This window comes from Fusarium vanettenii, assembly GCF_000151355.1.
Source record: "Fusarium vanettenii 77-13-4 chromosome 1 genomic scaffold NECHAsca_1_chr1_3_0, whole genome shotgun sequence".
Taxonomy (NCBI): domain Eukaryota; kingdom Fungi; phylum Ascomycota; class Sordariomycetes; order Hypocreales; family Nectriaceae; genus Fusarium; species Fusarium vanettenii.
In genome coordinates, this window is record NW_003315881.1 from 780994 (window position 1) to 795588 (window position 14595).

The 14595-nt window shown below is 54.2% G+C and overlaps 3 protein-coding genes across 3 annotated transcripts; 1 reads left to right on the top strand and 2 right to left on the bottom strand.

Moving 5' to 3' along the window:
* Positions 1–923: 923 nt before the first annotated feature.
* NECHADRAFT_89983 (uncharacterized protein) lies at positions 924–3959 on the bottom strand (the record flags this gene model as incomplete). The annotated part of the gene is made up of 3 exons (XM_003054120.1): positions 924–1573; positions 1721–1761; positions 1801–3959. The coding sequence occupies 3 exons, from the start codon at positions 3957–3959 to the stop codon at positions 924–926; spliced, it is 2850 nt and encodes a 949-aa protein (XP_003054166.1).
* A 619-nt stretch (positions 3960–4578) lies between these two features.
* NECHADRAFT_98726 (uncharacterized protein) lies at positions 4579–5459 on the top strand. Its single transcript, XM_003053398.1, has 2 exons — positions 4579–4876; positions 4933–5459. The coding sequence occupies exons 1-2, from the start codon at positions 4671–4673 to the stop codon at positions 5318–5320; spliced, it is 594 nt and encodes a 197-aa protein (XP_003053444.1). The 5' UTR covers positions 4579–4670; the 3' UTR covers positions 5321–5459.
* A 28-nt stretch (positions 5460–5487) lies between these two features.
* On the bottom strand, positions 5488–8595 carry NECHADRAFT_103095 (uncharacterized protein; the record flags this gene model as incomplete). Its single annotated transcript, XM_003054121.1, has 3 exons — positions 5488–6425; positions 6498–8229; positions 8348–8595. 3 exons carry the CDS (start codon positions 8593–8595, stop codon positions 5745–5747), a joined length of 2661 nt encoding a protein of 886 aa, XP_003054167.1. The 3' UTR covers positions 5488–5744.
* Positions 8596–14595: the final 6000 nt, after the last annotated feature.

Below are 14595 nucleotides of genomic sequence, written 5' to 3' on the forward strand. Positions count from 1 at the left end.
GCCCACCACACTGAAGATGGACCATCCATCCTTTTCCCTTCTTTGTTCAAGAGTGATTATTAGGGTCCCGCCGGCCGCGTGGCCGGTGCACAGAGACCCAAACTCTGTCTCTCCCATGTACTACACGTGCTCGTCAACCAAGACATATCCCAGCTCAGGTCGCACCTTGACAGCTTCAGAGGAGACATGTAATTTCTTTCAAACTTGACATCTAATCCCATATTGCCTCCTCTACACTCGCTTCAGCAATTCCATCTCATCTCCAGCTGCCTCCACTCTTATCTCCTTGGCGTGAGTTGTCTTCTCAAGCCCAGCCTCCAGTTACATTACATACACTATCCCTGCCCTGTCCTGCCCTTGTCTTGTTATTCCCCGTCGCCATCCATCACATCACCCCACCACCTCCAATCGAAACCTGCCCGATTCTTGCTCCCAGCCAAGTCCCAGCTACAGACCAGACCAACCCTCTCTCGGCTCCCGGCAGCCACACTAGCTAGATCGGGCTTGTCTTAGATTCAACCATTCTCGCCGTCAACTTAGTTCCATTCACTAGTGACCTTGTTAGCCAGGCGGTGGAAGGAAAAATCGGGACTGCAAGAGAGACTGACAGAAATATCCGAGCCTTTTTGTATATGACTTGCGGGAGGTGTGACCTACTAATTTTTGCTACCTAGGTACTTTTGCCCCTTGGAGTCCCGTTTCTTTCTTCCACCGCCTGTTAGCCTTCTGAACTGTACAGTACTGTTCAGTCCAGTGCTACCTAGTTGCCTTGTCATCCAGCCAATCTCCCATCCTCTCTCCGTTTCCGTGGATGCTTCATCAATTCATTAATTAAATCGTCTCTAAGATATGTAGCCGCCGTCATTAACTCCCCTTGCGTCCATTCAAGGAGATATCGTTACGCCTTTACCCGAAACAACACTCTATGTTCTTAATTTCCCCTTTGCTCCAGTTCGCAGCGTGTATTCCACCTCAACTGATGGCATCTCTCTCACCCATGACCCCACCACCTGCCGCAGAAGCTTGTCCACTTCCTCCACCTCGTCCAGGCTCTTGAACTGCAAGCCTGCCTCTCTACCTCGTTGCTCCCCATGTACAAAGGCCATATGCGTCGAGATCATTCTGTTCACGTCGCTCATTCCGACGTTGAGTCCCAACACAAGACCCGTTGTGACGTAGTCCTGAGGTATTGTCTCAAAAGGAAGTCTCTTTGAGCCGAGGCGTTTCAGCCTTCCCCCCTGCGTGCAAGAGCGCTGTCGTTTCATGAGAAAACGTCGGTGATCTTGCTCCTCTTCGCCTTGCGAGGATGCAGTGCGTGAAAGAATTCGTCGACGTTTTGCCGCCCTGGTCGAGCCCTCGGCCTCGACGCTTTCTGGTGCTACACCCAGATCCTCACGTCTCTCACTCAGGGGTTGTCTGCCCAGCCTTGTCTCGGGCGGTGGAGGTGTCCTCATCAGTAATGTCTGTAGAGTGTGTGCCCACTGGCCATTTCCCTGAGGCTGTTGCTCGTCCGATTCTCTTGCAATCTCTGGAAAGGCACCTAAACTTTGAGTCCCCTGGCCCGCGCTCTCGCCTTGCGCATTGGTCTGAGGGGAAACAAATCCATGGCCGAAAGGCTGCTAGCCTTCCTGATCCTCTGCATGAGCATGGCTGCCGTGCAACACGTCCTTAGGGTGTGCATCTGCGTCATCGTGACCAAGGGTCAAGGTGTTTCTTCTACCCGTCAACTGGCTCCCGTGCCGTCCATGTTGCACTTGACGTCTGCTCAGCGAGCCAGTCTGGCCGTTGTCCAAGACTGACCGACGCCTTCCGTGATCCGCGAACCTGTCAGTCGACATTCTGGCAGCGTTCCGAGGCGACATTTGGCCTCTGGCCAAGCCTTGATTGATTGGGCTCCCAGATGGACTGCCACGATACAGGTGATTGGCACGCACAGGATCTGACGAAGGGGGTGTCCGAAGAGCAGAAGGCTCTTCCGAACGCAACGTCGGATTTGGCGCTGGTCGTGGTCTCGTGAGTGGTCTGAATGGGATGTTTACCAAAGTTGAAGGAACTGCATGACCTGGCGCTGCGGCCTGGCCTGCCATGTTGCGTAGCGGCGTAGCGTTTTGCTCAACAACAGAGAGCTCAATCACAGACTCATCATCTCCGTGCTCCTCATAATCTTCCTCCTCCTCCTCTCGGGGCATATTCAGGTCTGACTCTGTCAACTCCACGAGTGGGGGGCGGCGAATCTCAAGGCGACCCGTGGCTGTGTTGGGATTCGACAAATGTTCCTCTTGCATGTTTTCCACCGTAGCTGTTTCATCTGTTGCAATCTCTATTGGCTCATGACGTTTGGGTCGGAAATATCGACCAATGTCTTCAGAAAAGCGGATGGGGGGTGACTCCTGGCGACGAGAGGAAGCTGCATGTCTTCGCGCAAGTTGTACCGGGATCAACCCTTCTGTACCACCTGGGTCGCTTGAGTTGCTGTCGTTCCGGGAGAGGTTGACCACAGCCTTGGTTCTCATTGTTGCTGAAACAGTTCGAGGTTCTTCGGCATCAGCAGCCTCATTCCGATAGGCAGGGCGGGCAGTACTGAGTGACCGAGAAGCGCGAGTAGCAACAGGTGAAGGACCATTACCACCTTGAGAGTTGTTGGAACTAAAGTCAAGAACTCTTTCGAGCTCATCGTTAAGAGCCTCGATAGGGTCTAGATCGTTCATCGTGCTGCTTTCTTGTGTGTTGCCTTGGCAGTTGACACCAGTTGGCTTCTCTCCTGATCCTCGTGGGGTCACTGACGTCTGGGGTAGCGAGGTTTCTCTCTGCATCTGCCTTGTGATGCGCACATTGCGTTGCTCCTCTCGCCCAGGAGCCACTCCTGTGGTCACAGAATCCTTCCCTCTGTAAACCTTGTCACAAAGGGCCTGAAAGCAACTGAGGATCGCTGGTTCGTCCTTGAAAAGCACCTCGTCCTTGAGTGGTGATACATTGGGGTCGTAGGAACCTGGTTGGCACTTGATACTGAGTTGCATGAAAGGGTTGGGAAGAGACCGTAAATCCTTAGTTGAGGCCAAAGTCCGCGAGATGCTCGCCTTGAAAATGGCAACAATCTTCTTCCCTGTCCCAGTTGTGGAGGAAATGGGTCGTGAATCCACCGAGATGAAAGCTCCCTTGTTCTTGACTATCTTGGCATCGCTCCCGCGGCTTGGAAGAAACGCAGTGAGAACAATCTCTTGTGACAGGTAGTTCGCCGGTCCATCGGTACCTGTGCCTGATGAGATCTCATCGAGTTGAGTGACGAGTGCATGGCCAAAGACTTGTGTAATAGCCTCTCGCGTGTTCATCAAGGCACAAGGCGAATACAGCCATGGTTGGCAAGGATCGCCAGGAACTTTGAAAGATAGTTTCAGATGTGGCAGCGCTAATGCGTAGCCTTCCAGGAGTTTCTTGATGTTGGTTAGTGTTTTGCGACTCCCTTTCAAGGCAGTCTGCTTCCGCACGGGGATGTTGTCGAATAGCTTCCAAGCTTGGACTGTCGTTCCCACAGTGCTGGATATGGGTTGCTGCTTTTCAATCCCGCCCTGTCCAAACTTTAGGAACAGAAGCGATCCAACGGGATCTTGAGCAGTTCGAGTTGAAACTTTGATAGTTGCCAGAGAGTTGGCACTAGCAAGCGCCTCACCGCGGAACCCTAGGGTAGTGCCGCCCTTGAATTCTAGCTCGTCAAAGGTTCGGAGTTTGCTTGTGTGAGCTCGGCGGCCCAATGAGTCGTAGTCCTCGAGTCGGATTCCTCGGCCATTATCCCGGACCCGGATCTTGTCGACGGTGTTGGATGTTGTGGTGATTTCAATAGATGTGGCACCTGCGTCAATGCTGTTGTCCACGAGCTCCTTGACCAGTGAAAGGGGATCTGCGATTGCAGTCGAGGAGCCTAAAAGGCGAGCTGTAGATGGAGGCAGTGCTGATATTGACATGATGATGTGAAGATGGCTTGGAGATTGTGAACAACGATATGAGATCTCTCGAGTGGTTATGGTAAATTGAAACACAGCATCTGGTTGCCCGAGGGACTACATGGATCATGTGGATAACATGCTGGTGGAGTGCTTAATATGGATGAAAGCAATATGAGCAGGGGATGTGTTGCAGCTGGAAGAGGGAAAAACATGAGGTTGCAAGGCGGGATTCATCTTTTCTGCCTGGATCACGGGATTGAATCTTCTCATAGAGGGAAAGAACGTGGTGGATTTGCATTCGCGTAGGTTAGGTAGTTCCTTCCCAAGCGAAGTAGACGAAGGCCGCCTGAACCGGGGCCGACCATCGCCAAGCCAGGACAGGCGCGATCCGCTCCTGGTATGGACGGCCCACGGCAGGTACGGTAGGTAGGTACGTACCTCCCACCAGACGACCTTCCTCCTCAGTCCCTGCATTCCAAACCCTCCCCTGAGACGGAGCTGCAGAGGAGCCCGCGCTGTGACGTGATGTCCGCCAACCCCGCTATGAGCTGCCGCGTGGCCCCGCACCCACCACCGGCCACATCCATTCATTACTCAAGCTTGACAAACCATCCTTCCTTTCAACTACATCCACCAAGAGGCAGTTCACGATAGAGTCATCGCCATTGCACACGAGAAACAACACACCTACATATCATACATAGCCGAACGCATATTTAGACACCCACAATGTCTTCACTCAAGGGTCCCTCCCCTCAACACCACGATGGCTCTAACCTGCGCATCGCCATCGTCCACGCCCGCTGGAACTCTACTATCATCGAGCCCCTCGTCACCGGCGCAAAGGAGAAGCTCCTCGCCAGTGGCGTCAAGGAGTCCAACATTGTTATTCAGTCTTGCCCCGGCTCCTGGGAGCTTCCTATTGCCGTCCAGCGGTATGGCCCTCTTCGCTCTTGTGCGCTGTCATCACAATGCTGACATATCCTCCTAGCCTCTTCTCTGCGTCCCAGATCCAGGGCACCGCTACCGGTGGTCCCTCAGCGACCGACCTTCTCGCCTCGTCGACCCCAGATCTCTCTACTCTCCCTGCGTCTTCGGGTCCCTTTGATGCCATCATTGCCGTTGGCGTTCTCATCAAGGGCGAGACCATGCACTTTGAGTACATTGCCGAGTCTACCTGCCAGGGCCTGATGCGTGTCCAACTTGACACTGGCGTCCCCGTCATCCTCGGTGTCCTGACCGTTCTCACTGACGACCAGGCCAAGGCTCGCGCCGGTGTCGACGGCAAGGGTCACAACCACGGCGAGGACTGGGGCCTGGCCGCTGTTGAGATGGGCGTCAAGAGACGGGAATGGGCCAACGGAACCATTGATGGTTAAGCCCAGCAACATCAGAATGAAGCTCAAGAAAGGAGCAAATAGCGATGACTGTGGGACTCTTGAATATCGGCGTTGAGTAACAATTGAAAAAAAGAGACGATAGACACCAGGTGGCTGAATACATCACCAAACTGCCATGAACAATCATATGATACAATTCTAATAGTGACCTCCCAATTAGTCAATTACCGGCATAAAGGTTTATCTATCATGCACGCGACCTGATCCCACAGGCCGGTACCCATCATTTCTTTCCATACGACGCCCAAACGAAAAGCAGAGTTCTAGAATATACAAAGTTTGTATGGGGTTCCCAGCTGACGCTCGAGTTGGGCTAGTCCCAGGAATCTCCAGATGCAAAAGTAGGGCGTATAAATCCAATCTTTCCTCCTTCTCTTTTATAAACCTCGTGAGATGACCCCCTCTAGATCATCGTGCCTAGGTCACTCCCGAATCCCTTCTTGCTCTTCCAGAGCGTTCGCTTCTTGTCTCGCTTGGCCTTCATGGCTTCCCAGCCCTCCTCGTCGTCGTCATCTGAGCCATCATTGGCAGTGTTGACAACGTTGATGGTAGACTTGGTCTTGGTCTCATCCCACCGACCGAGTGCCCCAGACATGGTGTTGGTCCTGCGATGGGGATCGGTCATCATGGGATCAACAGCCTGAGACACGGGTCGGTAGCGGCCAGGAAGACCGATGTTGCTTCGCTCAGACGGCGCAATCGATGGGGTATAGCCCATCGGCAGTCCTCCGGCAATCGAGCCAGCATATCCGGCGGGGGGTGGCATCTGCATGAAAGAGGCCGAGCTGGGCTGAACCATGCTCATGGTGCGCATGCCAGCGTCCATTCGGCGAGGGGGCTCCAGAGCCGGTTCGAACATCATTGAGTGCCGTGATGAAAGATCGTTCATAGACTGCGTGGCGGGCAGTCCGCCATATGGTGGCTGCAACTGAGCCATGCCGGTCTGCTGCTGCTGGTTGTTGGTTGCCATCATCTGCATGAACTGCATTTGCATTTGCATGAATTGCGACATCTGCTGGGTCATCTGGAGCTGAGCCTGGTCTCCCACGGTGAGCTGTGGTGGAGGCATTGGCTGAAGCATGGGCTGCGACATTCCCATACCGGGCATGTTGTACATGCCGCCCATCCCACCGCCGATTCCACCACCGTTGCCCACATTGTTTATCAAGCCGTTGGGATTCTCATAGGATCCTTGTGGCGCATTCAGACCAGGAATAAGTTTGGCGCCATTTGCAGCTGCACCACCACGGCGCATGGCCCTCGTTCGCTCCTCGTTGGCAATCACGCCAACGAGACCACCGGGAGGGAGGGGACCCTGTTGTTGTTGCTGAGGCTCCGCTGAGGCAGGGATACCGCCACTGAAGGTCAACGATTCCCGCACAGCAGGCTTCGCAATGCTGGCACCAACAAACGGATCCTGAGGGAGGTTTCGTGCAAAGGCAGGAAGCATCGAATGTCGCTGGGCCGAGTTTTCGCCCATAGCTGAACCAGGTCTCGGTGGCTGCAGCGAAGCCGATGCGCGCAGGTTTGGATTGGAACCCATGGTGCTTAGCCGGGTTGGAGGCCGGTTCTTATTAGGGAAACCGTGAGCCTGCAGAATGGCCAAGGGGACCTCGTCATCGTCTTCTTCGTCAGAAACGCCGGTGGGAGGTCCTGGAGATGGGGTCTTCTTCATAAGGTGCAGCTGCGGTGCGCTCATCGAAGCGGCCAATCCAGGGCGGTCAGGCGGGTGCATCTCGGGCTGCTCGCCGGTCACCTTCATCATCTGTTGTCGATAAACAGCCATGTGAGCCTCCTGCTTTCTCCTCTGCTTCGCCTGCTGCTTCGACTTTTCGATTTCATCTTCGTCGTCGTCGTAGTTGATCTCATCTTCGTCATCATCGTCATTGACAGTCGCTTGGTGAGCGGTCTCGTTGGAGTCCTTCTCCTTGTCTTGTCGGTACTTCTCAAACTGAGCAGGAGTCATGACCTTGTTCCGTGGGGGACTGGGGGCTCGCGAGGTGTATCGATTAGCGATGCGTGACGAGTGCGCCAGGGTTCCTTCGAACATGTTGTCATCGCCCTTCTTGAAGCTAGAAGTGAGAGGCTTCCTGGTGAATGAGGAAAAGGAGTCTTCATCTCGTCGGTAACGGCCAGAGGGCGGGTTGGAATCCGAAAGCATACGTCCTACAGCGATGGAATCCTGCAAGAGTCTGGCATCCTCATCTTCGATAATATCGGACGGGCGGTTCGAGGTCTTGAATGAACTCTGGTGGCGTGGCACAGGTGGCGGCACGTCGATTTCCGGAGAAGCCGGGGTGGAACCGAGAAGATTGTCATCCGAAGTTCGGCTGTTCCAAGATTCGAGAGCAGGTTCAACATCGGCCGTCTTGTTGATGCTCAGCGGCGCGGGCTGGGCTGGGCGATTGCCTGTCAAGGATCGAGGCGCGACAGTTCCCTCGGTCTTCAAGGTAGCTACGCTGGCCCTCTTGTCAAAAGTGCTGAACATGGAGCCAAAATCTCCACCCATATCCATCCCTCCGTTTTCCAACTTGGGCGGTGTGGCGGTGCTGGTCGTAGATTCGGTCATGCCCCTGGATCTTCCACTGAAGTCGTCGTGCTGGAACGAAGGAACAGGCGGTACGTCGGGGATCTCGTTCTTCGGGGCGGAGGCGCTGTGTTTTTTCTGGACGCCAAAAGAAAAAGTTCGACCCGCTCGGTTCAGAAAGCCGGACCCGCTCGACTTGGGGGCGTTTCGAGAACCAAAGTCGTGCAGCGCCTTCTTGTGATAATGCTTGGGATCGTCCTGCCCCTCGAGGTTCGTCGAAGAGGGAGCAGTCGAGGCATTGCTGTGCCTTGATGAGGTATCAGTCGATGTGGCCTTGGTCGTATTGGACGCCCCACTTCCCCTGAGAAGGAGTCAGCGCCACGGTGCATGACTATTTTTGTCTCTGATGACAGAGCGAATGGAAAGTCGTGAAACAGCCCTGCGAACGAGTCGTACACGAGAAAAAGAAATGGACTCACCGGTTGCCACTCTTTAGATCAGCAAACATGTTATCCTCGCCGTCAAGATCCAGCTGGCTGGGCCGGGAAGCGTGAGAACCAGAAGCCCTCGCCATCCTCGCACCTCCGTCAAACGACTTGCCGAGAGAGGGGTCGTTTCGCTCAATGACTCGGAAAGATGATTGCTCTGGTGTTACTGAGCCATGCTGTAAATCTTCCGGGGTTGCGGTTGACTTCCGCCTGTTGAACGCGACACCGAATCTAGGCATGTAGAAGGTAGATCGAGAAATCGGTCTCAATTACTTGCAACCCATAAAACAGACTCTGGGGAGACCCAAATAGATCAGTCAAACAGAGCTGGATATTTGCAATCGTATACGTTGGGTGTTTGATGCCCGAGAAGAGTAAATGTCGAAAGTTTGAAAATAAAATAGAAAACGGTCCAAAAACGAGATCCTAGAAAGGTCCGATGCGAGGGTATTCGAGGCGGATCGTGTCAAGGAACAAATATGCGGAGTGAGACGGGTAACTGCATGGTGGTAGGATCGCAGGTCAGCAAAGGCTGGGGAAACCACAGGATGTAACGACGCAGTTGTAGCCGTTACTCTAGAGCAAAGTAAAAGGAGAAGGCAAGAAACAGAGCCGAAAATCAAAGGGGAATCCTGACGAGCGAGCGGGCGTCCGTCCGTGTGGTGTTGGGGGCGACCAGGCTTTATCGGATCAAGCCAAGCAACGGCGAGAGAGGCTTGAAGCTAAAGCCGCGGACATGAAACTGGGTGGTTGGCGGAGAGCGGGCGGCATGTGTCATGGAAGGCAAAGAAAGTTGAGACTCACATTAATCTCCAGAAACGAAAGACGGACGGTTGGGTTGGTATTAGAAGGAGCAAAAAGTGGCTGGCTAGCCGGGAGAGGACGGGCGGCCAAGTGCGAGAGCGAAAGTGAAAGCAGAGGCGGCAAACAAGTCGTCCAAGGGGCGAAGGCAGCGGCTAAATGTCGACAACGTGAAGAAATGCAACAGTCGAAAGTCGGAAGATGCAGCGGCTGTGATTAGGGGGGGAAAAGCGAGTGGTGGTGGTGAGGTTTGAATGAGAGAAAGATGGCGAACAAAAGCGAGTGGCCCGACAGGTGATGGATGGGCGAACGAGGAGCACGACAACGGGGACCGGGCGTTGCACAGTGCGCGGACACAGTGTGGCGTCAGCGGTACGGGTCTTGGGTCCTTCCCCCGTGGGTGGCTTTAGGTGGCTACGGCCTGGTGTCTCTGCAGAAAATCGTTCGGAGACAGCGAATGTGGGCAGCAGGAGGAATGCGCTTGCGGGTCGATACGACGATTGTGTATTGCCGGGTTTGTATCGACGGTCACCACTGTTCGGCGGAATAATAACGAGCGAGCGGGCGAACGATCGATCGAGAGTGCGAACAGACGGACGGATGGACGACGCTGCTGCTGGCGACCAGAGGGTTAAGGGGTGGCGGCCGACTGGACTTGAGAGGGACAAGAGCAAGAGGATCAAAAGTGGCTATCGGCTGGGGGAGCGAAGTGTTATTATTTCCCTAGACGCCGCCAACGCAGCGTCCCCTTGGGGGGTCTACATGAGGTCTAGTCAGATCTCGTAAGCCACCCCAGCTCCAGAGCGAGCGAGGTGCCAACGGACGGAGACCCAGCAGGAGAGGCTTGACCAAAGGGGTCCTTCTGGCTCTTGGCTTTGAGGAGTGCAGCAGCGGTGCGGTGCGGTGCGGTGCAGGCTGAGTGCAGCGCGGTGCTGGAGGCCCATCCATCGTCACGACCAGTCCAGTCCAGTCCGTATCCTGTCCCGACTACCACCTCGCTAGCGGCGTTGCTCCATGGATGAGAGCAAGCAAACCCCCCATGTCGCTGGGACCACGGTCACGGCCGCTGAACCACGGCCATGGCCATGACCCTGCCCTGCTGCCAATGGCATGGCCACGGCAGAGAGTCTGATGTGCTGCCCTAAGTACAGAGGATGATGCTCAGCCGGCCCAGATGCCAGCCTAAGCCCCAGGGGCCAGGTTCAGCTAGAGCCTTGAGTGGCTCCCTGGCCAACCACCCCCAGAAGGCAACATGGGATGATTGCTATTTTAACTGGCGGCGAGTTTGTGAGGGTTGGAAGAGGGACGCTAGTCTCAAAGACGTCCCCGAGACAGTCTTTTTTATTTTATTTTTTTCAATGGACTTTCAGCGTGGGAGACAGAGACCGGAAGATTGAGCGAGGCGCTGGCCAGGCCAAGAAGGGTCAAGACATAAGGGGTCTTTCATTACCAGCTACCTACATACAGCACAGGCCGGAAAGACGCAAAAAAGAGGCGCGAGAGACCAAGAAAGACATCCATCCCAATGCACCCATGGGCACCGAGACGAGACGCCAGGGCCGCCAGGGGATCCAGGCATGTGCCTGTGCCTGCACCTTTGCAGCAAGCAGGCAGCGCCCACATGCTCCAGTAAATTGGGTGGCATCGGAGCGAAGCAATACATTGCCGATAGCGTCCCTCTGGGCGTGCGCTGCGTGCCTTGTCTGGCTGGTACGGATGCGTCCCGTGCCGTGCTCTGCCATCTTTTTTTCCTTGCTCGCCTCCCGGTTCTGGGGAGGGACGGCAGATGGGCTGCGAGTTTGATCACAGCACGAGTGAGTACAACAAAGTGCAAAAAGAACAAGGGACAGCATCAAGTAAGTCAATAAATGAGAATGAATGAGTGAATGAGTGACCCAGGTTTGCCCGGAGCCGGTGGATGTGGAGACTTGAATGTCTCACAGAAAGAGCAACGGCATCCGTCCATCATTGCGGTTGTTGGGTTGCTGATCCATCTTCGGCTCTTTTGCTCTTAACGACTGGCTCCTGTTGCGTCACGAATGAGATCTGTTCACTCTTCAAGTTCTCACCAGCTGAACGATAAGGACAACGAGATTTGGGCTGACGAACTATTATTGCCGGGCGCCTAAAGCTCTCTAGGGCTGATTCGGCAAGACGTTATTAATGCAGCAACGGAACGGGCGTGGTCAAAGGCCCGGGGGACAGGTGGAGATTTTTCCTTTTTCATGATTCAATATTTGGGTTCGACGAGTCGAGTTGCTGACTTGGGTTTCACTCATTTAATGTCCACCACCCCCGGAAGAGTTCCTGGGGGCTTCAGTCAGTGCCGAGGTTCTACGGAGTGAGTCCAGTTGACGGGAGTGCCTGGGTATCCGTAAAATGCACATGCACAGTATACATCCACTTTGTTCAGACAAAAAAGAGTTGTGGTTTCTATTTCAGTGCTCATTATCTAAGCTAACTAGCACAGTATAACGTCAGGGTCAAGAAAAAAAAAAGAATGGGGACTGTTGTGGAGTTTGATGGGCAAGGTCGTTGAGAGTTCCAGAAGATGATGATCCCTCATACTGTGCCAGGTTGTGGAAAAGAAGAGAGACCCTCCAATATTATTCCAAGTTAAAAGAACCAACACGTTGGGAGAGAAGGTGATTATTCTGGTACACCGGAAGTGCCAAGTACACCAGGTACAACCCGGCGGCTTCGGATATTGGATCTGTCTGAAAGAACTCAAAGACGTGGGCGCGGCTCCCGGCTGTGGCCTCTTTTTTTCTTTTTTGCCCTTTGGCTGGCCGGGGTGGTTCAGGCCAGGCCAAGCCAGGGGACCATTTGACAATTATCCATGGAGCTTGTGGAGCTCATGGTGGATGAAAAAAACAACAACACAGCAACGACAACACGACGGACAAGCCCTGAACCAAAAAGAGACACGAATCAGAGAGTTCCCACTTGAGAGGAGCCCATGGCCCCCCATGCGGGAACCGACCCCGGCCTGTCGATGGATCTTGAGACTTTCCTTCCATCTTCCGGAATCATGGAATCATGGATCGAGTTCGCTCTCTTTCAAACATGCCCTGGTCTACTTACTGTATGACTTTTTGGCTGCCGCTGACGTTTGCAACGGGGTGCGATCTACAGGAGGGAGTTGTCGATCACCACCAACCAAGCACGAGAAAGGAAAATCTCGGGCTTCACGGCGTGTGCTTTCCTCCTCTCTGTCCTGCACGAAAAACTTGGTTCAGGAGCCCCCCCCCCCCCCAACCCGGACGGACGAGACCAACGTGAAGGGGGAAGGGGAAATTTTAATACGATGCTACGACGGCGACCATGTGCGCCCGTTCACACATCTCGGCTTGCACTGTGAAGAAAGGTGCCTGGCCGGGCTTCCCACTCACACACTCTTTACACATGGACTCACCCCCTCCATGCAGCCCGAATCGATGCTAGCGAGTCCAATATTTCTAAGAAACTCAGGCCTGATCGGGTCAAGTCAGGTACGCGTCTCGTCAGTCGATAATCATCGCTCACTCAAAAGAGAGCGAGGGCCCTCCTTTTTTTTCTTTTCTTCCTTGCTGGGCTTCTGCAGCAGCTCGCTCTTCTCCCCCCTCCCTGTCTTTCAGGTGGACCGGCTCGGCGTATTTAGATCAAAGACTTGGCCAATGCTTGCCTTCATCCAGGGGGCCCAAACCGTCTTTTTGTCTGTTCTCCATCGGTGATGTGCAGAGGGAAATGTGAGATTCGTATGGGATGAAAGTGTGCCTGAAGTTAATTATCCGCACATCGCCCTTCCATCATCGGTGTCGCCTCGACAGAAGGGAATATTGTCCTGGGACAAGTGTCACGCTGGATTTCCACGCTTCTATCCGCAGAAGGCCTCCTCCCTCTCCGACGGTTGTGTGCCGTGCCACGGCAGCTCTGCTTTTCCCGCTTCTGCACGGAGTACAGGCAGGGCTGTGTTGTATAGGGATCCAATGTGGATGCAATAAGGCTGGAGCGGCTTGACAATGGCTGAGCAAGTAGCAGAGGCCCAGCCAGGCAGCTGAGATGCAAGCTGACAGTTGTGGGCTGGCTGACGGTCCGTAAACGTTATTGTCACGCTGATGCTCATCATTCATTTTTCGTGCCGCTTAGGGCCTCCTGGCTTGTTCACTTGCTCGCTCGCATACATCTGGCCTCGATGCAAAACGGCATATTCACCTGCTCCCCGGTGCCGAGCGCGGCTCGTTCGTCTCACGTCACTCCCAACCCGAGCGAGCGAGAGCCGCCACGAGCGGATGGAGCAGGTACGCCATTACACAGTACGTGGAGATTTTCGGTACGTGTTCAACTTGGCTTCTATTAAAGGCACAAGCAAGCATCGAGCTCCCGTCACCCGATCCATGGCCGGTTGAAGCTTGTTTTCAAATCCCTTCTCCAGTTTTATGCGACCCCCTCTCTTTTCCTCCAACTGCCCCAAGGTCCCTGCAACAATTTCGTATGGTTGGCCCCGTACAGTAGGTAGTAATGGATGTGCAGAGGAGGTCCCGTCCCCACCAGGCCAGGGGTGAGACAGTACTGTACAGTAAAGAGGATCGCTGTGAGTGTGTGTTGTTGTTGCTAGCTGTGTGTGCTGTCATCAAGCGCGTCGAGTTGAGGAGCACCTATGTACAATAACAAGGGGGATGCCCTGCAACACGTCAATTAGGAACAAGCGGACAAACCGCAAGCCACGGAGCCTTGCCGATTCTTTTTGTACACCGGCCGTTATTAACAAGGGCTATGCCCCCTTGACCCCTTCAAACCCAGTCATCGTCATAAGCGGCCAACTCTGTTCCTTTGGAGAACTCGGTGACGGTTCATCGTGATCATGTTCCTGGTAACCAACTGGGGGCCAAACCAAGGCAAAGGAAAACATGAGGCTCCACCGCGGATACTTTGTTGAGAAGCATTCTTCGATCCAATCCATTGCTTGTGCTAGTGCTAGCCACTCACCCGGGTTCGATCATCGCTGCTCGATGTCGTCGACAAGCGATGTGCGCATCCGGTTGGTTCCCATATATCGAAGGGGACTCAGTTGTGAGACAGAGCAGCAGCTTGAACAATGCCGATGCACGTCAAACACATGAATTGCGCGGCCTTGGTGGATCTTTTGCCCCTCCGGATGCACCAAGTTCCAAGACAAGACAGAGACAACCTAGATGTGTGCCGCACAGTGTGCTGGAGGGATTGGACAAGGGTGATTGTTTACAACAGAGTGCAGCCGTTTTTGCATTCCGCATATCTGGAAGAATGGGCGTCGAGAGGCTCTCAAGCTCGAGCACGCCTCACGACGCTGCTGCGCTGAAACATCAGAAACGAGGCGAAAGCCTCAATCAACAATTCCGCATGGTGTTTGTAAGTTTGTAAGCGGGCTTGCAGCGTACAGCACCTTGGCTTGGCTGGAATGGATGTGACCGTCCAAT

Excerpts from the sequence above, each read along its gene's own strand:
- NECHADRAFT_98726 (XM_003053398.1), top strand. The coding sequence starts at position 4,671 with ATGTCTTCACTCAAGGGTCCCTCCCCTCAACACCACGATGGCTCTAAC. Across the intron at positions 4,877-4,932 it reads CTTCCTATTGCCGTCCAGCG|CCTCTTCTCTGCGTCCCAGA; the intron begins GTATGGCCCTCT and ends ATATCCTCCTAG.